Source organism: Stenella coeruleoalba (genome assembly GCF_951394435.1).
Source record: "Stenella coeruleoalba genome assembly, chromosome: 2".
Lineage (NCBI taxonomy): Eukaryota > Metazoa > Chordata > Mammalia > Artiodactyla > Delphinidae > Stenella > Stenella coeruleoalba.
The window spans coordinates 45,776,799-45,799,403 of NC_137147.1; the positions used below are offsets into that span (position 1 = coordinate 45,776,799).

Consider the following 22,605-nt stretch of genomic DNA (forward strand, 5'->3'; position numbering starts at 1 on the left):
GGTTCACGGTCCCAGCCGCTCCGCGGCATGTGGGATCCTCCCGGACCGGGGCACGAACCCGTGTCCCCTGCATCGGCAGGCAGACTCTCAACCACTGCGCCACCAGAGAAGCCCCTAACTGCCCCTTTTGAGTAGCTGTCTCTTTCAGGAAAATTCTTAGTCTCTCCTCCCTCTTCTCTTGCTTCTCCCTAAGATGGTATTCAATTGTACAGGGTATTCGCGTGATCTCACGGTAGGGTTGGGAAAACAAGGCCTCACTATGCACACCTTTGAGTCCTCAGTAAGGTGATGCAGGTTTCATCTGGTCTTTTGTGGCAACGGGCTAGCAACCACTCCTGAGATCCAGGGTTCTAGCCCTTTATCTCTGGTTGTAAAGCCCTCAAGCACTAGCTTAGCTGGTTCACCAGACTGTTCACCATTTCCAGTGGTACTTCCTTAGGGAACTATGAATGTGTAGCTCCTCCAGCTTGTACCCTGCCGGCCACTGAGCACCTCAAGATACCAAACTAGGCCCCCTCTGCCATTGAACACTGTTGCTCCTGAGTCATATTCAAGGAGGCGCAAAGCTAAATGCAAGGCCTCTCCTCCTTTCTCATAGGAAAAGTGGACTGCCCATACCAACCTCCTCCTGCTTTCCTACAACCCCTCCCCACCCCCCATTCTGAAACTTCAGCCGGGGAGCCCTGCCAGAACAGGCTGGCTATGGCTGCCTGTCATACTTCCCCAAGCCCTTTCTTTTTTTTAATTTTATTTATTTTTGGCCGCGTTGGGTCTTCGTTGCTGCGCACAGGCTTTCTCTAGTTGCGGCGAGCGGGGGCTACTCTCCGTTGCAGTGCGCGGGCTTCTCATTGCGGTGGCTTCTCTTGTTGTGGCGCATGGGCTCTAGGCATGTGGGCTTCAGTAGTTGTGGCTCGTGGGATTCAGTAGTTGTGGCGCACGGGCTCTAAAGTACAGGCTCAGTAGTTGTGGCGCACGGGCTTAGTTGCTCTGTGGCATGTGGGATCTTCCCGGACCAGGGCTCGAACCCATGTCCCCTGCATTGGCAGGCAGATTCTTAACCACTGCACCACCAGGGAAGCCCCCCCAAGCCCCTTCTTCTTCCCACGCTGCTCCAGATCAGAAGGGAGACTTTCTCTCCTTCCTACCCTCAGCAGGTACTTTCCTTATGTCATAGCCTCAGTTTTCTCTACCATATGGCGTATATCAAATGCCACTTTTAATTTTGCCAAGGTCTGGATTTCCAAATGTTAATGGAGCTTTACAATTTTATAAAACCTTTCTCCCTTGGTAGTGTCTGGCTTTTTCAAGACTACTGTGTTTCTTCGGATTCAAAAATCCTATCTTAGTAGTCAAAAGCTGCTTGCTTTCTTTTGCATTCCTGACATCACAGTTCTGTTTATCCTTTGAGGCTAATAGATACTTCTGGGTGACCAAGGAGAAGATCTCATTAGCAATGCTAAAAATATTAACATATTTTTAAAAATTATTTCTTTTATACATTTTTCTTGGAGCTGCCAATCCCTTCATTCATTTTATATGGACTTTCTATCTCGCACATTATTTCCTGGAAGGTCAAATTTATCTCTGTTTTGGAGACACCAAGAGGAATGATAAGCATCATGACTTTGGGTTTCAAACTTTGAGACAATCATTGCACAACAGAATTGAATGAATGTGCCATTTGGGTATGATCTCATAGATGACAGGAACTGTGAAACATCTTATAGTCCTTTGGCAGAACCTAACCTTTTGTAGCCCATCGAACTTCCAAGTCCCTCTAGTAAAAAAAACTTTCATGGTCTTCGATGTTGGGCTTTTGGCATCTGTATGTACTAAGTGTTAGGAGCCCACCTGAAGCCTGCTCCAACTGAGCCAACACTGATGACTAACGTGGTGCTTAGTCTGTGGCCCAAAGCTTAAGGCATTCACCTAGAACAGCCATTCTCAACGGGGGGTGAATCCTGACCTTTGGGCCCTGACACCATTTGACAATGTCTGGCCACATTTTGGTTGAGGGGCTACTAGTGTCTAGTGGGTAGAGGACAGGGTTGCTGCCAAACATTCCCCCATTCCCAGCACAGCCTACCCACCACAGGGAATTATCCAACTCCATATGTCAATATTTCTGAAGCTGAGAAGCCCTTATACAGAAAATTCTTAGTAGTTCTGGGCACTTCTCACCAAATCGCTGTTTCCACTTTGGTCCTGGCCATGTATTCCCTGGATTACTACAATAGTTTCCTGGCTGGTTTCCTTGCTTCTCTATTTCCCACAGTTGGTTCTTTTTTTTTTTTTTTTTACTTTTTAAAAATTCAATTTTTAATTTAAATACAGAAAAATTCATGATGTCCGGTGTACAGTTCCTATCACCACAACCAGGATACAGAATGGCAGCTCAATTTTCAACATCTTCACTATGCTGTTTGTGTCTGTTCGTCACATGAGCCACTCTGGACTTAATCTGAGTCTCGGCAGTGGTTTATATGGTAGTTAAGCTCTCAAAGTCTTTGCCGTGCTCCTGTGGGTGTGTTCTGCACATGTGGAACTTGGGTATGTGCCCAGTGTCAATCCCAGTCTCTCCTCTTCAGGATTTCCTCTACACCCTCTGACTCCCAGAGACCCCTTTCTCCGTTCTTCTGGCCTGAAAGATGGGGAGCTTCCAGAATATTTGCCCTCTACACTGCTGGGTCAGTCTGCATGACTGAGCCTGTCCTTCAGCTAAAGTGACAAAAGAAAAGGGAGAAAAAAAAATAACTGGGATACTGCCATCAATTTTTGTAAAACAGGGACGTTTTTCCAAATTCCTCTATGCAGAAAAATGGATTTTCTCTCCTGGTTTTAGGCGCTTGAGCCCCTGCCCTGCTGTAACAGTGCCAACTTGATTGGTGTTGCCCTCAGGGCAGGGCTAGGAGAAAAAAAAGGGGGTTTCCTTCCACACTCTCCTTTCCCAGGGGCCCCTTTTCGCCATCCCCAGGCTAGAAGGAAGGGTTCCTTTTGGAGGTTTTGCTGTCTCTGCTTCGCTGATTCAGACCACTCTCAAGTCAGGCAGTAAAGGAGGAAAAAGAACTAGAAAACTTACCAGCACAATACCAGTCATTTGTCAAGTTCTGAGTTCCTGCTGTGTAAGGCCTAAAATTAAGGTGTAATATTATGTGTTGCCTTGCTATCTGGTGAAATCGGGAATGACCTAACTGTGAGTTTCTATCCCCACTCCTCTCCCACGGACAAGGTCCCCTACCCAAACAACCCTCCTTATCAAGGGGACCAGGCACGGTGCCTGCTTATCCCTGAGTACCGGGTTTCGGTTTCCTTCCAGCTCCTGGAATTATTCAAATAAGCCAGTCACATCCTCCCGCAGGACCAGGGGGCACCTCACCCTCTTGATGCTACAAAGCCTGCCTCCCACAGCCTCTAGTTGTTCACTCTGTTCCCCAGGGCATGGCACTTGGTGTTCCCCTCCCCCAGACTGTGAGTGTATGTGACTAAAAAACTGCTGTCAATTTCACCTGTCCAGTATTGGGTGTTGTGTGTTCAGCCATCTCCATAATCCTAGGGAGAGAATCCCTCCCTCACAAACAGGATGAAGAAGAGGTGATCAAAACACTTCCTTTCTCAATCCACTAGCTATTTTGCTATTATTTACTCTTCAGAGTCCTCTGGTAGTTGTTTTTCATATTCTCTCCAGAGCTTTTAGTTGTAATCAGTGGGAGAGAAAGACTGCAACTTACTTACTCCATCTTGGCTGGCTCTGGAAGTCACTTTATCCCTACAGTCTAACACAACAGAAGGATCCTTTTAGAAGGACACTGAAATCAGAATGGTTCTGCTAGGGGCTTCCCTGGTGGCACAGTGCTTAAGAATCCGCCTGCCAATGCAGGGGACACGGGTTCGAGCTCTGGTCCGGGAAGATCCCACATGCCACGGAGCAACTAAACCCGCGCGCCACAACTACTGACCCTGTGCTCTAGAGCCCGCAAGCCACACTACTGAGCCCGCGTGCCACACCACTGAGCCCGCGTGCCACACCTACTGAAGCCTGCGTGCCTCAAGCCCGTGCTCTGCAACAAGAGAAGCCACCGCAACGAAGACTAGCCCCAGCTCACCGCAACTAGAGAAAGCCCGCGGGCAGCAACGAAGACCCAAAGCAGCCAAAAATAAATAGATTAAAAATATAAATTAATTTAAAAAAATTGTTAAAAAGAATGATTCTGCTAAAATGCATAACAGGTCACGTCACTCTCCTGCTCAATCTCTCCAAGGGCACGTCCTTGTGATGATTTACAAGGCTGTACAGAATCCAGCCCTCTAATCCCTCTGACCACACCTACAACTCACTCCAGTTATTGGACTGCTGTTTTGTCCCCTGTAACAACATGCATGCTTCTGCCTCAGGGCCTTTACAGTGCTATTCCCTCTGTGTGGGATGTTCCTCCAGATAGCAACATGCTTAATCCCCACAGTTTCAAATCTTTGTTCAGACACGACCTTCCTAGTGAAGAGTAGGGCGACTTCCCTATTTAAAATAAAAATCCCTCATACACTGCACTCCCAATCTCCCTTTTCCAATTCTTTCCCCCAGCACAGATCACCTTCTAACTTATAATATTTACTAATTTACTGTGCTATTGTCTGTTACCTCCTCCCCCCCCATTAGAATGTTAGTTCTAGAATGGTAGGGATTTTAGTCTGTTTTGGATCTTGGCACCAGGACAGAGCCAATGGGTCCTCAATAACTATTTGTTGCATGAATGAATATGTAAATAATAGAAACACTTTAGCATGGCTGCCAATACAGAGAATGGAGGACTTAGAAAAATTCAGACCAGAAAAGATTATTCTAATTCTGATCTTCCCTCGATTTTTAATTAGAATACTCCTTTCCTTTCGACCCTGATCTTGTCTTGACATCAAATGCTTCCCTGAGATAAAACACATTTCAGTGACCTCAACACAGCTTAGTATTTATAGGTTCTTGAGTTTTTACTAGGGGCTACCCAGGCAGAAAAGTGCTAGAATACAGTTTGAACTTTTCCCCCTCAGAATAACCCAAGCCCGAACAGCATTCCCAAACCTCATTTAAAATAGATGTAATTTTTTTTTCCTGGTTCAAAGAATATTCTACACAGTGAGTTCAAGTAAAATTTCTATATATAGTCTATATTCATTTTACACCTCCCACATAATAAAATAAATCATATTTTCATCACTGTCCTTTTCTTGTCAGTGTACTACTCTGCCCAACCTCTCTGGGCCTAACATGAGACCAGCCCATTTCATAGCCATTAACATTTAGGAAACATTAAAAGAACAACATAAGGGCTTCCCTGGTGACGCAGTGGTTCAGAGTCCGCCTGCCGATGCAGGGGACACGGGTTCGTGCCCGGGTCCGGGAAGATTCCACATGCCGCGGAGCGGCTGGGCCCGTGAGCCATGGCCGCTGAACCCGCGCGTCCGGAGTCTGTGCTCCACCACGGGAGAGGCCACAGCAGTGAGAGGCCCGCGTACCGCAAAAGAACAACATGAAAGAGGAAAACAATGGCTTTACTATTTACCAGGCGAAATGTCATGTATCTAAATGTTAATTTTCTCACTTTTTTCTCCAATTCCTCCTGTAGGTGGAGAGAAGAGATGGGAAAAGATGGGGGTGGGGGAGAATCTTTGTTAAAGTCTAATATAACGGCGCTTCCCTGGTGGCACAGTGGTTGAGAATCTGCCTGCCAATGCAGGGGACATAGGTTCGAGCCCTGGTCTGGGAGGATCCCACATGCTGGGGAGCAACTGGGCCCATGAGACACAACTACTGAGCCTGCGCGTCTGGAGCCTGTGCTCTGCAACAAGAGAGGCCACGACAGTGAGAGGCCCACGCACCGCGATGAAGAGTGGCTCCCGCTCGCCGCAAAAGTCTAAAATACCTGTTCATGGACCAGTAAAAATCATTTTCTCTTCCACCATTTCTTATATGGTACTACATGTCAAATTTACCAGTTCCCTTGTCATGGTAAAAAGTATTGGGGCTGGGGGGCAGATCACTAAGAGAATGTAGTTGAGCTGTGGAACTTCTTATAGCTAATCCTTCTAGTTTTCTAACTTATGAGAAAACATAGGTATTGTATCAAATTAATTTATATATTTTGAATTCTGATTTAATGCTACTTATTAACATGCTAACAATTCATTAAATTTAATATTAAACACAAACTTTAAAAATTCTAGTAATTCAGTCTAATACTAATGAAGAAGGATGTAAGTGGGAGCATGTTCTGGAACTTTCTTTTTCTTTGCTTCTTTCACTCTTTCGGTATGAATTGAGCATCTACTATGGATGGGGCATCATGCTAGCAGCTGGGGATAAGCTGTAAACACCGTGAGATCTTGCCTCAGGCAGCTTCTTTCATTGAAGGCACCTGTATGCATTCTGAGTTCGAACCTTACTTCTTCTAAACTACTTTCCCCACCACATTCAAAAGTAAACTTGCTCCAGTAAGTCGGCACCTCCTACAGAAACTTCTTAATGTGCGATTAGACAACGGCTCTAGATGAGAGCACTCATCTAGACATCAATCATCATTCAATCATACTTCAATAAATAAACACCATTGAGAAAAGAAATGTATTAATCAAGCCCCAGAAGCTGGTGGGAGTCTGGGGTAGGGTTCCGGAAAGGGTGGGAGGGAAGCCAGGGTTAACGCACACATTTACCACTGAAATCGTTGACTTAATCATGTCACCAGGAAATTGATCTCAGAGGAAAGTTAAAAGGAAGCAAAAACTGGCTTGAGTTTTAAGAGTGTATTTTGGCACGGTTGTCCACTCCCAATCAGACAGGGCATCCTCCCTTACGGTGGCTGAAGAGCAAGCGGGCGCTCGCGTTTCGGCTAATTTTGAGCCGCGCAGCCCGCCGTCCACCGTCACGTGCCGGCCTGCCGCTGCCGCGTAGCTTGGTGGGGGCGGCTTTGCCTGGCGCCGGGCAGGAAGGGAGGCGGCTGTCGTGCCATTCTTAAAGGGACCCGAGGGAAGGCGAAAGGCTGCTGACGGCCGGAAGGAAAATGGTGAGTTGCTGCCGGGGAGGGTGGGGGCCGGCCGGAGGGCTGGGCCAGCCCGCCGGGCTTTCCTGTTTGCCAGAACCGGTCTCGGCGGGCAGCGCCCGGGGTGGGTCGGCGCCGCTTCCGGCCCGGCTGCTGGTGGGTACCCCCAGTCTGAGTCTTGGCCTCCGCCCGCGGACGCTGCCGCCTCGCCTAAGGGCAGCATCCTCCTGCCGGGCCCGGGGTCGAATCGTCCAGCGGGCTTGGCGACTAGGGTGCGACCAGCGCGGATGGGTGATTCTCACCGGGTCCTTCTGGATGGAAGGTTTTAGCTGCTGCTGCGCTGAAGGGTCGGAGGGGCCGTGGGTCTGGCCCAGGCGAGGGCTCCCCCAAACGCCGGCTTTTCTCCCAAGGCCGGGCCAGGCCCAAAGGGCCGGCGGACGCCGAGCACTTTCGGCCTGGCCGCCTTTGCGGGGAAGGGCTCGAATTCTTACTCCATTCTCCCGGCCTCACCTTAGTTTCTTTTTCCTCCTTCCCTTGGCCTGCCTCTAAGGATTTCTCTTTATCCATGCTTTCTTCGAGTTATGGCAGTTGGAAATCTTTTGACCCAGTGCTTTGACCCTTGGCCTTAAAGTAACTGTCAAAATCTTAGTTTTGCGCGGTCTGGGGGTTTTGGCTTCCGTCTCGTATGGGTTAGACCCCGCGCTCAAAAATAAAGTGTAGAATTAAATTAGTTACCCAACGAGGATCTCCTGCATCTTCCCCATCGGGTTTTAAAATATGCTTCTCGTGTCTTTAATTACAAGCAAAACACAAAACTCCCACTGTTCTATTCTCTGACCTCCCACTCATTGCTCAACCCACTTCCATCGAATAGATCTTGTCTTGGTCACTAAATCCAAGGGACTCACTCTTCAATTCTCACGTTTCCTGACCTTTCAGCTGCATTCTGGGTGTTGATCACGCTCCCCTCTTTGAAGCATTTTCTTCCCTCATGCTTCCCCCTTGGCTTCTAGGATACAGAACTGGTTTTTCTCCTACGTCGTCTCCTGTTGGTCTGTCTGTGTCCCATGCATTTCTCCTATCCTGTAGATCACAAGTAGGAGTCCTAGGCTCCATCCTAATGCTTCATTTAACATTTTGTATTTTTTTCTCCTTCGTTTCTTACCTGCACTCCTAGCTTCAATTACCACTTACCTATATGTAGATGACTTGTGAATTTGTAGTGCAGACCTTGCTTCTGAGATCCAGCACAGATATTTATATCCCACTATTTAGTTAACATCCCCTGGGAAGCTTTTCCCCTCTTGAGTGCCTCAAAGCCCCCTCAGTTTGTCCAAAATAGAACTCATCTCCTTCCCCTCAAACCTGGTGTTCCTCAGTGTTCCTTAACTTAGTGAAAGGTAGCACTGTTTAAGTCTTACACAAGCCAAAAAGCTTAGGAGTCACCTTTTTTACCGATCCACCCCTCCCAGTATTGTCTGTCACCAGCTCCTTTGTGGTGGTAAAGTGTGGGCTAAAGTCAGGCTGTCTGGCTTGAGTCCTGGCTCCCCTAGTTGCATAACTTTGGGGAATATACTTAACCTCTCTAAATCTTATTAATAAGTTTATTGCAAATTGGGTATACTATAATACCCATCTAATGGGATTGTTTTGAGGATGAAGAGAGATCCATGTAAATTACATAGCACAGTGTTTTCTCATAGCCTTTAATACACGTTAACAATTATTAACAGAATTCACCTGCTTCTCTTTATCCTCATCAGTCTGTCTAGGCTACTTTTCGTCTCTCACCTGGACTAGGCTTGTCAGTTAACTAGTCTTGGTCTATTCATCCAGGTGCACTGCCTGTTTCCTGCATGCAATCTGATCACTTTCCCTGTCACCACCTACTTAAAACACCTTAGAGGCTTCCCTTTGCTCATAGGATAGAGACCAAAATACTTAGTATAACCCACTGGGCCCTATGTGGTCCAGCCCCTGCCAGCCTCCTCTTGTACGTGTTACAGCTCGTTCTCTGTGCTTGAGTCACACTGGCCTTTCGTTATCTTAGATGTGCTGTGCTCACTTTAATCAAAGGGCCTTTACATAGGCAGTTTTGGTCCTTTAGATGCCTTTTTCAGGCAAGTCTCCTGTAACCATGCTGTTGTCCACTAGTCATAACTTCTCATAACATCAAGTTTCTCTCCTTTCCAGCTCTTATCCTAGGTACAAACAAATGTATATTTTTTTACCTGATGATTTTTATGTACGTCTGTTTTCTAATAGACTTTATAAGCTCCTTGAGGGGCCCATAGTTTTAATCTATTTATCTTATATCATTGTATCCCTAGCACTTAGCACGTGCTAACACTCATTAAATGTTCATTGTGTGGATTATCCAATAGATGACCACTTGAGTTCAACTCTCCACTTTGTATGTTAATATTTACCATACAGTGTTGTTTTCAGGGTGTTATACTGATTTTTAAATGCTTCTGTTGACTGGAAGCATTAGAGTTGGCTGAGCCGTGGTCCTTTTTCTTGTAGGAAGGAATTTTTGGCCTTATTAAGGTATTGGGAGGGGTGAAAATGAAAAAAAAAAAGCAATATAGATTAAATCACAGCATGTTTTTCGCTTGGTTTACTATTCTTAGAGTGTCAGGATTGCACAGGCAGCTCTGGGTATCAGAACTGTAAGATAAGACTCATGACAAATTGCTCTTTGCCTACAAAAATGTAAAGTATTTATTAGTTTCTACTAAAGGGTTCTATCTTTGGTTGATGAAGGATTGGAAATTCTAGTTTTCTGATTTATATCTCTTTCTTGAAAGATAGGAAAAAATAGACTAGGCTTGAATACTGCATTCAGGAAGCTCCATATGACTTAGCATTTCTTTCTCTAAAGAGAAGTAAAAGGATGGACATACATGACTCCTACAGGAACCTAATTTATTGGATAATATGTATTGGTGGGATGTACTTTCTAATTGTATAAATAGCACATCCTATGGTATATCATAACTTATATGTTACCAGTGTTATGAATTTAAAGGACAACTTAAAATTGATAGCTATTTACTGTTGTAACATATGCTCTTATTTACCCAACACAGGATGAAAAAGCAGGCTTTTCTTAAATTTTCCTTTTAACTTAAAATTTGAAGCCTTAATTCTTTCAGATTGTAATGAGACATGTATTTTGGCATTGGTCTCAAAACACTTATAATTTTCTGAAGAAGTGGGTGGTGGGGGGAGACCCATATATGAAGAGACCAAAGAATGTGGACCTTGTTTGGAACCTGACTCAATCAAACTCACTGTTAAAAAAGAAAAAAAAAAAAATTAAAACAATAGGGAAATTTGAACTTTGAACTCTACTTGAATAATTCACTGGAATTATTATTAGTTTTTTTTTAGGTGAGATAATGTTATTGTCATTATGTTTTTAATGGCACATACTGTCATTTTATTAATACATATTAAAATATTTATAGTTAAAATGACTTTGGGCCTTTCCTATATGACGGTCCATGGGGGCAGTATTGAGGTTTTTGGATGAAATAAGATTAGCTATGTGTTGATTATGGTTGAAGCTGAGTGTTAAGTGCATAGGATTTCACTATACTATTCTCTACTTTTGTATGTGTTCAAAGTTTACACATTAAAGAAAAAGATTTCCATCCACATGCTTGCAATCAATAGTGCATTTGTACCACTAAAAGAAGAGTGCTTTTGATAATTTCCTTGCCAGATTTCTGGAGAAGAGTTTCTAATATTTATTCATAATTTATAAAAGGTTCTTTGAGTGTTTATATTTGTTTCATCTGGTTTTGCTTTCATAATTCTTAATAGCTCCTTTTTTTTGATCCGTGTAGTCATTTAATTAAGATATAAAATGTAATCGGTCTTTACTCCTATGGTTTATTTTTCATAACTTTTGCTTCTTTTTATTTTTTCATAGTTGTGAGACTCAAAAATGAACTAAGGCCTTATTAACTCTAAGTGTAATAAGATGATTTTCCTGTTCTTGCTGCATAGTGCAAAAATATTATACTTTCTAACAGCAATGATCCTTGACTTTTCCCTTATTCTTCCCTTCCTCTACAGTTCTGATGAAATTGCACATTATTATGTGTCTAGTTCTTTGAGATATTTAGTAGCCAAAGAGAAAGTATACCCTACATATAAGATGAACAAATGTGTATAATTTAATAACGTAGATACAAAGCTTGGTAGATTTAAAAGCTCTTTAAGTGTTCATGTGTTTCACATTAATACTTTCACATAATTATGACATTTGTAGGTGTCAGTATACCTTCATAAAGGTATTAGGTTTTATAACTTTAACATGTACATATGTATATTGAAGTCATGGCATTTGATAACATGATTTTTGTCTTTTCTAGAGTGAGTCTTTGGTAGTTTGTGATGTTGCTGAAGATTTAGTGGAAAAGCTGAGAAAGTTTCGTTTTCGCAAAGAGACGAACAATGCTGCCATTATAAGTAAGCTAAAAACGATTGTCTCCGTTACATGGTCTTAGTTTGGAGTTTGGCTTTATCCTATAGCTACATCGAATAACCTGAACCTTTAGAAAGTTACCTCCTCCAGTTTTAATTCCCCCTCCCACCAGCCCCCATCTGTTAGGTCACTTTAAAAAGTAGCAGCTACTGTAACAGAACAGAGGCAGAGTGTCCTGCCTCCGCCCTCAGCTGCCTACACAGCTCTGGAGAAGATGATCATCTTCTTGGTCACTTGGTCATTTGTAGTGACCCATCCAACTCCATCCTTTAACTTCTCAGGGGACTAAAAATAGCCTGGCCATTAATCCTCAGACAGACATCTTTGCCTACACCTAAAGTGGTACAGTTCAGCATTATGTTCAAAGTGATTTGAGGTCTTAATTCAATTGTAGACTTGAACTCTAGTTTCATGGAGAGTACTTTTAAGTGTCACTTACTTTTGACGGTAGAAAGAATGATTTGTATATTGCCTCTTCCACTGTGAACTGTATGTGATGTTATGCAGATTTCTTTTATATTCTTAGGTAATATTTAATATGTGGGTAGTGATTTAGAAAGATAAAGGAAGAATGAGGGGGTGAGAATGTAAAACTCTATATACTGTTAACAGATGCATCTGGCAGATGTGAATTAATGAGGTGGTGACAGCTTGTTGAATTATGGTTCTTTTACAAACAAATACTACAATGCAGGCATACAGTTCTTTAAAGTGACAATGTGCGTCAGTGCCACTTTGCCACAAAGAGTAAAGCTATTTGAGATCATATTGTGTCTCACAGGATTTACTATGAAATTAGTGCAAAATAAAAAATTAGATAACTTTTCAGAGTAACGGAAAAGAATATAGGCATAGATTATCTAAACGTATTTCAGTTTGGCTTTGGGCTCTGTTGCATGTATTTTAATAGAGATATCACTACTATTTGGTAATTCACTTTCTCAGAATACTCATACTGCACCATGAAATCCTGACTCTGGAGAAGCTGGGAATCTGGCGGTTGTTCTGTCCTGACCCTTGGTCCACGTTTTGCTTGCAATTCTAACCATGTGCAATAAACCAGTCTCAGTCACAATGACCTTTTCAGACCTTTTCTTATCATCTAGGAAGTGCATTTGAGTTACGAAGTTCTTCATATACACAGTAAATGTAAGGAGTTGACATAAAGTTCTAAATTAGCAAATTAGGTGCTGGGAATTCTGGGTAAAAGCTTTTAAATGCTGACTGCTTATAGAGTCAAGCTTGTGTTTTATGCTTGTGTTTCTTCCTGTTTTAATTTTGGATGCCAAAAAAAGGGCTAGGACTCTGCGGGTTGGGTAGATCAAGTCACATCAGAATCACAGTTTACTCATACTATATTTTTATTTTAGTGAAAATTGATAAGGATAAACGCCTGGTGGTGCTGGATGAAGAGCTTGAGGTTTGTTGGATCAGCTAAATATAGTTTTATCATTAAGCAATTATTATTGCCCAAAAGATGCTATATTAGTTACAGTTACTTCTAAAGCGAGTTCTAAACCTTTAGACATGATTATTATGCATGAAAAGCATGTGCTAATTATTGTGTAGTGCATTGTCTTGGTAATATAATCACCTTCCATAAAACATTAATGAAATCCTGGGTAATAAGTAGTAGAAGTTAGGGCTATATGTCTGGTAAAAACTGAATCAACTTTTTTTTTTGTTGTACGTGGGCCTCTCACTGCTGCGGCCTCTCCCGTCATGGAGCACAGGCTCCGGACGCACAGGCTCAGCGGCCATGGCTCACGGGCCCAGCCGCTCCGCGGCATGTGGGATCCTCCTGGACCGGGGCACGAACCCATGTCCCCTGCATCGGCAGGTGGACTCCCAACCACTGCGCCACCAGGGAAGCCCCAAAACTGAATCAGCTTTATAACTTGCTTCTAAATTGGTTGGCCAGTAATTAAAAAGTAAAGCCCTTTAACCTAAGTATTTAGTTTGTCAAGTAACTAATTTAGAGTGAAAAGAAATTAACTTTTTTCCCCTAAATCAGATATTGTTGTTGCTCTGAGGAGTTGACTTATCTCACTCAGTATTTCCTGACAATTGGAACATGAGCATAGACTACTCTGCCTCTCAGCCCCATGTTTAGTTAATACACAGAGCTAAACTGAGTGGGCTGGAGTAGGCTTTCATTGCACTGAGGTTTTAATAACCTCAGCTTATGTACCATTTAGTAAAATAAAATTTTATGTTGTGGTATAAGGTTATGAATTTATACCTATTAGTAGAATAGGTGCTTGGTATATCTCTTAAGAATTTATGGGTAAGAAAATGTTTAAAAGTTGTTTTCTTTATGGTTCCAGGGCATTTCACCAGATGAACTTAAAGATGAACTACCTGAACGACAACCTCGATATCCTTTTCTTAGTGCTTTAGAAAGATTTGTTTTTTTAGGTGGTCACCATTTTATTTATGAAGTTCATTTGTTCAACTTTTAAAAGACATATTTTACAAAATTTTCTTCTACACCATGATCATGACCAAATTATTCGATAAAATGTATGCTCATATTGGAAAAGAACCAAAAAATTAATATTTTTTAAAAGTTCCTTTTATTATTACATGTTTATAATAAAAATTGAGAAAGAGAAAAAATCCATATTAAATCTATACTTTTAATAAATTTATTTGTGAGAGAGTATAAGATGTTATAACTTTTGGCGGGGGGCCCATTTATAATTTTGTGGAAAGATAATGAATAATGAAGGTGTGGCCTAAATGGATAGGATAGAAATTTGCCACTCACTAGCTCCCCTGGTGCGTGTTTTCTTTCAGAACTTTGTTGATAAGTACTTGTCTCAAACAGAGCAGTAATTTTAGTTTCCTTAACTTGAGAAAAACCTTCATTGTATATAGTTATAAGTATCAACATGATGATGGAAGAGTTTCATACCCTCTGTGCTTTATTTTCTCCAGTCCTGTTGGTAAGTGAATTTCTTTAAATAGTGCATATTTGGTTCTGATCAAATTAAACCATTTTTATACTAGACAAATTTTATGCTCGTTTTAAGGAGGAAAAGTGTTGAATAACCTAAATTGCAGTATGTGCGCACGCCCATACACACATGAATGCATCCCTAAAAGGAAGTTACTATAAAGCATCATCTCTTAGAACTTGCTTTTCTTAGGATAGATTCCTAGAAGTGTAGTTAGGTCAAATTGTACAGATGTTTTAAGGAATTGATTTTAAGGAAAATGTAATGACATTTTAAAATATCAAAAGTACATTTTCTTCTGTATTTTAATTTTATTTATAAGTATGTGAACTATGTGTATGATTATGATATATATTTGGTGTTTATTTTTAAAATAGTAGTTACCAGTGATATGCCTATAATCTTGAAAATAGTCCCAGAGTAGCTTACATTGGATATTAAAATGGCTTATTGGTATTTAAAGTATCCATTATCACCAGAACTCCCACTGCCACCACCATTCAAGCCCACAATAAAGTTTCTGCTCACTGAACTCCTCCCTGAACTTTATTATTTGTATCATTTATGTAGCACTTAAAATATACTGCAGTCTATTTTTTAATTAATACGTAAACAGACCGTAAGCTTTTTTCAGAGTCAGTCTCCTGACACTACTGACCCAACAGCATCCCCAAACCTATATGTATTAGGCCTTTGTAAAATTCATCTTGATATTTACCGTCAAAACTAAGTGCTGAAAAGTTTTAAAGTATTTGCAAGGCTCTAAAAGTCAAGATCTTTAGAGATCTAGCCTCATTTATTTTTGCTGACCTAAAGCCTTGTTCATTAGTAATATAGCTGTTTCTCTTTGTGCAGGCAGTATGCAGTGTAAGACTCAAAATACAGCCTTTACACATTCAGACAGAAGTTTTTGTAAACTTGATAGCATAGGAAATCCTAAATGTGTCATTTTTATAAAGTAAATAATGAAAACTCATCACTCTTTCAAAATTTAAGTCTCATTTCTACTCTGATCTGTCTCTTCCAGGATGTAAACCTGAACAACAGATGATGTATGCTGGGAGTAAGAATAAGCTAGTCCAAACAGCTGAACTCACCAAGGTGGCATTTATATTTGACTAACTTGTTGAGACAATTTTTTCCCTTTGTAAATAGAGCAATACCCAAGTAATCTGAAGAGTTAAGTATTTCTTTATGTAGGTGAAAGTTATTTAGAACAGAGCAGTAAACTAGAGCTTTTTATTAGTTGGAAATAGAATGATAGAAGTCTTTAATCAAAAGTGTGTTTTTGGGGTGAAAATTATAAGTTGATTACAAGAACTCATATTCAAAATATAGGCAGCTTTAGAAAACTACTCAATCTATTGAGAATTTTTCATCTTCCATAATGTAATTTCTAGTAGATAAATGCAGCATTTGAAGCTTCTCTGGGCCCTTTACCATAGACTAAATGAACCAGATTCTGTGCAGGAATTCCATGCTATGCAGTTAACTGTATTGTTTCCAAATCTAAAATTAAAATTTTAAGAATACGTATTAGCTTTATTAAGTTAGAACATTCTGTTTCATATGAGACACCTGCTTCAAGATTTAACATGTTCCCATTGTTTTATGGCATTTTTGAAGGTTAAAGGTAAGAGTGGTACTTGCTTTCAAACTTTATTTAACTTCCATGCATTAGTGTGAGTTGAAAAAGTATATACATTTAACATTTTGAAATAGAATTTTACATCACTGGAATGGTATTAAATAATATTTCCTTTCAGTTTTTATTTTAAGGAGAGCAGGGTTTTCCCCTTGGGTGCTTAATTATCAACCCAGGTGATGTTTTTAAGTGCCCTCTGCTTTTTCCCTTTAGCCCACATGATTGTCATTGATACCACCAACTTGTAGACACTACGTATCCTCATTTGTACCACGGGAATATGCTGGAGTTGCTCTAAGGGGATTGGGTGGTTAGGAAGGAGCTCTGTTAACAGGCTCATGTCTGCTCTAATCCTAGGCCTGCCCTAAAGTGCTGGAATTAAGGCATTACAATTTACAAGTTACTTTTACAAATAATCTGATTGAATCCTCACCACAGCTCTGTAAGTTGATGGTGAAACTCCTGTTCTTATCTGGGAAAACTGAGGTTCAGAGGATGAATGACTTGCCTAGGGTTGTATATTAGTACATTTCAGAGCTAGGATTCAAACTTTCATCTGGCCTCAAATGCCATCCTTTCTGCTCTATTACATTGTCTTACACAAATTGTCTTTTTATAGCCGTTATACTTTCTGGGCCTGTGTGTGTTCAGATTCTGGCTAGAGATTTGTGGCTGTGGACCACTAATCTATCCTTATAAAAAGAGCTGTATTCCCTCCACCTGTGAAGGATCAGCACCTGCTCTTCCAGTTCCTAACTGGATTGATTTTAAGTGTGTATACTTGGCTCTCTCTTTTAGTGGATAATATTTACAGAACTACTCTTTTAGAACATTTGTAGATTTGTGCTTTTAAGAGTTTTGATTTTATGCTGTCTTGATTGCTAAACTTTGGTCACTGAGGCCCTAGCATTTAAAGAAATGTAAAGGTATATCTAATTTACACAGATTAAGTCATGACCAACATGAAAGGAAGGAGAATTTGGTATTTAATACTCAAATATACAAAATATTTGATTTTTTTCTTAAGGTATTTGAAATAAGAAATACCGAAGACCTAACTGAAGAATGGTTACGTGAGAAACTTGGATTTTTCCACTAATGTGAACTTCTGTGTTTCTAAAGTATTTATGTATTAACCTGACCATACTGGAACCAGACATAAATACTTATTTATGCCTAAAAATGCACTGTTATTTACAGTCTGTTACCTGCAGTAAAGAAAAATTCTTCATTTGTTCAAAGTTTGAACAAAGGGGAAATCATCTTCATAGTAATGAAACTTTGTAAAGTGTTTCCTTATATTTGTAATTGTTAGGTGGACTACTTCTCTCCAGGGACTTTTTGCACTCTTGTGACTAATTTCTACAACTTATGGTTCAGAATTTGTTACTATTTACAGACACCATTGGAAAGTGGGTATTAGATTGTGATAGACAACAGTTGCCTCCTTTTGACAAATACTGGATATTAGCAGTTTATATATGAAAATAGCATATTATCACTTGTCAAATCTTTGAAATCAATTTGGGATAAAAGACTTGAGTGACCCAATTTTGAGCCATGAATAATAACTTACTATAGTATAATCTGCATTACAAGCATTTTTTTCATCAATTCCATGCCTTCTTAATTTTCTGTATCCTTTTAATCAAGTCCAGAAACTTTTCATCAATTGCTTGTTCTTAAGGTCTGGAAGTTAGATTTTATAATAAAGTTATGACTATTAGGTTCTCTTCTTATGGAAAATAGCATTTTAGTCTTAGAAATTGATGGATTGTAACTAATTAAGGGCCTCATTCCTGGTTGTGTCATTTCTAGATAGTTTTGAATCTACGTTAATAACACTTTATTTATAAAGCACCTCTTAATGTCGTCCTGTGAATGCTCGTTATTTTACATGTGTTAATACTGTGCCTTTGTTAGCTTTACATTTAGTTTAAGACTTCTACACTCTGCCAGTATTCCAGATTTGGTGAAATTAATACTTTTGTGAAGGGTCCAAGTAAAACAATTTTCTAATATGTGTATCTGGAATTTGTAATAAAATCAACTTGATATTTTAAAAATTCCAACTATCTACTTGCATTGGTGAATATATGGCAGTTGAGAGTTATAATTTGGGGCATATTTGTGATTAGTTTTGTGCCATAGGAAAAAAAATGGTTATCTTAAAACCTTGGCCATAGTTAATAACATTAACACATCAATAGAAATCTCATCTTACATCCTAAATGTCAGAAGATACTCTAAACTGGACACCTGTCTTGTTAGATGATGGCATCCTTGGCATCATTAAAGCAAGGATTCTGATATATAGTGTACTTTAAAAACATATGAGTAACTGTTATCTTGACATTATCTTGACATTATTTATCTTGACATTAATTTGACAAAAGGTCTTGAGACTCTAAAGACTACCCAGATTTGCTGAGTGAATTCTTTTATTAAGAATATCTTAATCATTTCAAAACTAGCAAAGGCTTTTTTTTTAATGTTGGCGTATCTGCCATTCATATGTGCTTTGCATTTTTTTAAGCTTTCTGTGCCAACTTTAATAAAGAGGTGAAGATAGTTGGAATTTTCACAATATTGAATCTTCTATTCCAACACTGTTTGGCTTCACTAATCTAAAAAACAGGAAGCAATAGGAAGTTAGTTGGAGATGAGGAAGTGCTAGAGGGGGTATTTGTTTTGGTTAATGAATGGGAAGGGTTCTTTATTCCAATTTCCTGAGAGAGAGAACTTCACCCAGGATGTTTAAGAATTCTTTAAACAGCTATTTTGATATTGGAGAATAATGCTTATAATTCTGCAGAAATGCAAATGTAATCCAGGTGACTGGACACTTCTTCTAATGTTTTTGAATGAAGGAAATGAGATTTTGTTTCATCAGGTTCGCAGCAATAAGAGAATCTAGGGCTGCAAGAATGTATTTTTTAGTGAGGTTCCTTATTTTGTCTTGCATGTTTTAGGTGTTTTTTTTTAAATTTAATTGGAAGGTCCTCCATAATGTCAGATAATATTGACCTCCATACACAGAACTCTTAGCTCCCCTGTTCTCTAACAGGGACAAAGAGCTGTGATAAACCATGCTTTTTTGAGCTTGTCTGACTCCTTATCGATAACATGTATTTTTGCAAGACAATAGATGAGGTTAGGGGATCAGTAGAACATTTTTTTCACTTCCTTGGTCCTATAGGGAGAGTTATAGATTCCTTGTCCTAGAGTGTTCTCTGTTTTTTATATATATTTCCCTTTCATCTAACCAAATTTTGCATTGTTCTTTTTGAGTATATTTCCTATTCAATCTCTTTTTCTGCCTTCTCCCTAATAGTAACTCCAGATTTTGTAATTCCAGTTTTTACATTCCATTTCTGGTACAGCCATTCCCATTCAGCCTTCAAACTTCATCTTTCCTTTTTGGCAGCAGCTTTTTTCCTGGGAACCTCCTTCATGGTCTTCTAAGTCACCATTAGTTTTGAAATTGTTGGCCTTGTATGAGTTCTGCATAGCATCTAATGTTGTCAAAATAGAACTGACTCGTAATCACAGCATGTTTTTTAGTATGATTTTTGTGGCAACATAAATGACATATGAAGAAAACTGTTCTCAGGTGACTATGCTGAAATTCCAAAATGTCAAAGAGTTTTGAATAGTATTCACTTTGTTCTGGTATTGAAGCAATTATGTTAGGAAAAAAGTTGTTTGGCTGTTTTTGTTTAATTGACTTCTAAAATAAATGTTCAAATTGTCTATTTCTAAAAAGTTTACTAAATGCCTAGTGCAGTTAAACATACTCTTGTTTAAGAGGGTGTTGCTGAATTTTGTATTGTCATTACTAAATGATCTTTGTAGCAAAATGTCAGCACTTTTCTCTCCCTTTTTGTCTCCTATTTTCAGGAGTCGAACGTAGCCATAAACTGTATCCTGGTCTGACACTTTAAAAATTTTCCAGTTAAAGGAGTTTATTGCCAAATTAAATTTGGCTGTCTTTGTTCCCCACTCATATAGATAGTAAGGAAGGGGTTCTTAAAAATATGTCTGGACTACCTTAAAACACGAGCAATGTCATTAATCCATAATGTGGACTAGTGATGAAAAGATATTTTCATAAGAGTTTAAATGCTGACATTTGGTGGAAGGTAGAGAGTAACTCCTAATCTATCAATTCAAATATTCTTAGTATGGTTGCTTTCCCTGTTTGTTCAATAGACTGATAATACTGGAATCTACAGAATTTGAGCCTTTACAACTTATGTGAAGAAGTGTCTCAAACATTTCTGGACGAATCTTATTTTGTATTTCTGGAACAATGTAACTCTTTTAGGCCACTTAACATCAGTGCTCCCAAGTTGAATATTCTTGAGAAATTTGTTTCTTATTATGCCATTTGACATTTCAAATCAGTGATCATCTCCCTATGATATTTAAAACAACTACATTAAGGTTGTGATAGAAACTGTGTTTTCTTGCTTTTTGGAGTATAGTTCATACACGTGTAATTACTTGAATATTGTTTGAGATCACTAACATGCCAGGGTAGTTCCCACTGATTTAGGTGGTCCAATGTAATCTCATTCAGGAGGCTTGAAACATTAATGGTTTAGTCTTGTGAATTTTAACAGTTTCCTGTCATCGTTTAACAAAATCAACAGCTGGCACAACTTCTGAAGCTGTGGTTTCAGTCTGTGCGAGTTCATATTGCATGTTTATTTTGGACAGTCTTCTGTTAAGCATGGTGCTTGTACTGGTTTAAATAAAATGTTAACATGAAAGGACTTATAGCTTTTCATTGTTTACTTGCCTCCTTTCCCTTTTGTTGTTATTTACTATTACCTGCCTGGCTCACTTGTGGCATCTGTGTGAACCACACAGATTCAGTTGTTTACTTTATCTGGAAAAACCGAGAGGCAAAATAAGTGGATCAGTTGGCAAAAGTAGGAATGGGGGAGGGAAAATATAACGAGATTATAAAAATTTCTAAAACTTGGTCTGATACTAAAATGGTTTGTTTGTAGGGGCAGAGGGCATTATTTCAAATGATGAACACTTGCTTTCAAAGGGAAGACTAAGTTAGAGGGTCTGTGTATTTTGTAAGAAATCAAATTAAATTGAAGCATCTTTTATTGAATATAGTTTATCACCATTTATTAAACGTCCGTTAAAGACCCATTCTGCCTGTATCACAGACTGTTGTCCGTGGTTTGTGTGTCGTGGGTATCTATTGAATGAATACAAGTCAACAGTACTTAACATAGTATTTAGACTTTACCATATACTTCTTGTGATTGACTATGTAGTAGTCACAGTTGGTTTACCGTTGTGAAAGGAGCTGTTTTTGCCTTCCTATATTCAAGAATCTCACAAGGAGAGTTGGCCAGAGGAAACATCTTCCTTATTTCTCAAATTTAGCCACTTAGCTACTCAGACGGCCAGCTCCTAAATTTTTTCACCTTCATTGTCTTTTTGTCCTTTTCAGTTTTCAGCATCAAAAAGCGTTCCTGGGCTTCCCTGGTGGCGCAGTGGTTGAGAGTCCGCCTGCCGATGCAGGGGACACGGGTTCGTGCCCCGGTCCGGGAGGATCCCACATGCCACGGAGCGGCTAGGCCCGTGAGTCATGGCCGCTGAGCCTGCGCGTCAGGAGCCTGTGCTCTGCAGCGGGAGAGGCCACAGCGGTGAGAGGCCCGCGTACCGCAAAAAAAAAAAAAAAGTATTTCTAATCACTTACCCTCACAGTGAGGGCCCACTCTCATTTGCATGAGGGCGCACCCTGAGTGGATGCTCTCTCCTTGTGCGGTATATTTTTAGCTATGTTGGGAAGCCAGTTAGAGGAAAGATCTTATTGCTGAGCATCAGGGAGTTCTCTCATCCTTTGCTTGAGATCTGCGCCTAGGCTACATGAAAAGCTCCCTGCTGAGATAACCCTCTCATCCAATTACAGGAAAGAAAAAGCGGAATGTCTAGGTTGCATCCAAAAGCCACCTTGTGCTGCCCCGACAAAGCAGGGGGAAGGCCGTGTGTGTGTGTGTGTGTGTGTGTGTGTGTGTGTGTGTGTGTGTGTGTGTCAGCGAGTGGGGGTAGGAGTGGGGATGGGGACGTGGGGGGGGCGGTGGATTCTAGACACTGTTACCTACACAATTAACTATAGATTCTGTTACCCTGGAATTAAGTCCTGCAGTATTGTGACCTATTCCTTACCTGTAATGGATGGCGGATCCCAATACACCACAGACCTTTGTTAGGTAGAAATACCCCTGCCACTGCTCCTTGCTGAAGGGGCAAGCCTTTAGGCAGCCATGGTTTGTCCCACATGGCTGTACTCCTGTCTGCAGCTCCCTCCCCATCGTCAGTACACACAGGATCTCTCCCAAGGGCCACCAGCCTCTAAGATGTTGCCTAACTGGTACCAAACACTGAGCTGGGCCAATTGCTTTCCCGGTGTCAGTCTTGTTACTTTATAAAGAGGTACAATTCAAT

At 40.3% G+C, this 22,605-nt stretch overlaps 1 protein-coding gene across 1 annotated transcript; it reads left to right on the forward strand.

The window, feature by feature from the left end:
• The first annotated feature begins 6,922 nt into the window (after nt 1-6,922).
• On the forward strand, nt 6,923-21,250 carry GMFB (glia maturation factor beta). The gene is made up of 7 exons (XM_079912907.1): nt 6,923-7,049; nt 11,411-11,507; nt 12,894-12,943; nt 13,851-13,900; nt 14,389-14,471; nt 15,511-15,584; nt 17,156-21,250. The coding sequence occupies exons 1-7, from the start codon at nt 7,047-7,049 to the stop codon at nt 17,225-17,227; spliced, it is 429 nt and encodes a 142-aa protein (XP_079769033.1). The 5' UTR covers nt 6,923-7,046; the 3' UTR covers nt 17,228-21,250.
• Nucleotides 21,251-22,605: the final 1,355 nt, after the last annotated feature.

What these genes read in the sequence shown, in the direction of transcription:
- GMFB (XM_079912907.1), top strand. An exon ending in GAACAATGCTGCCATTATAA is followed by an intron (nt 11,508 to 12,893) that starts GTAAGCTAAAAA and finishes TTTTTATTTTAG; the next exon opens with TGAAAATTGATAAGGATAAA. An exon ending in AAACAGCTGAACTCACCAAG is followed by an intron (nt 15,585 to 17,155) that starts GTGGCATTTATA and finishes TTTTTTCTTAAG; the next exon opens with GTATTTGAAATAAGAAATAC.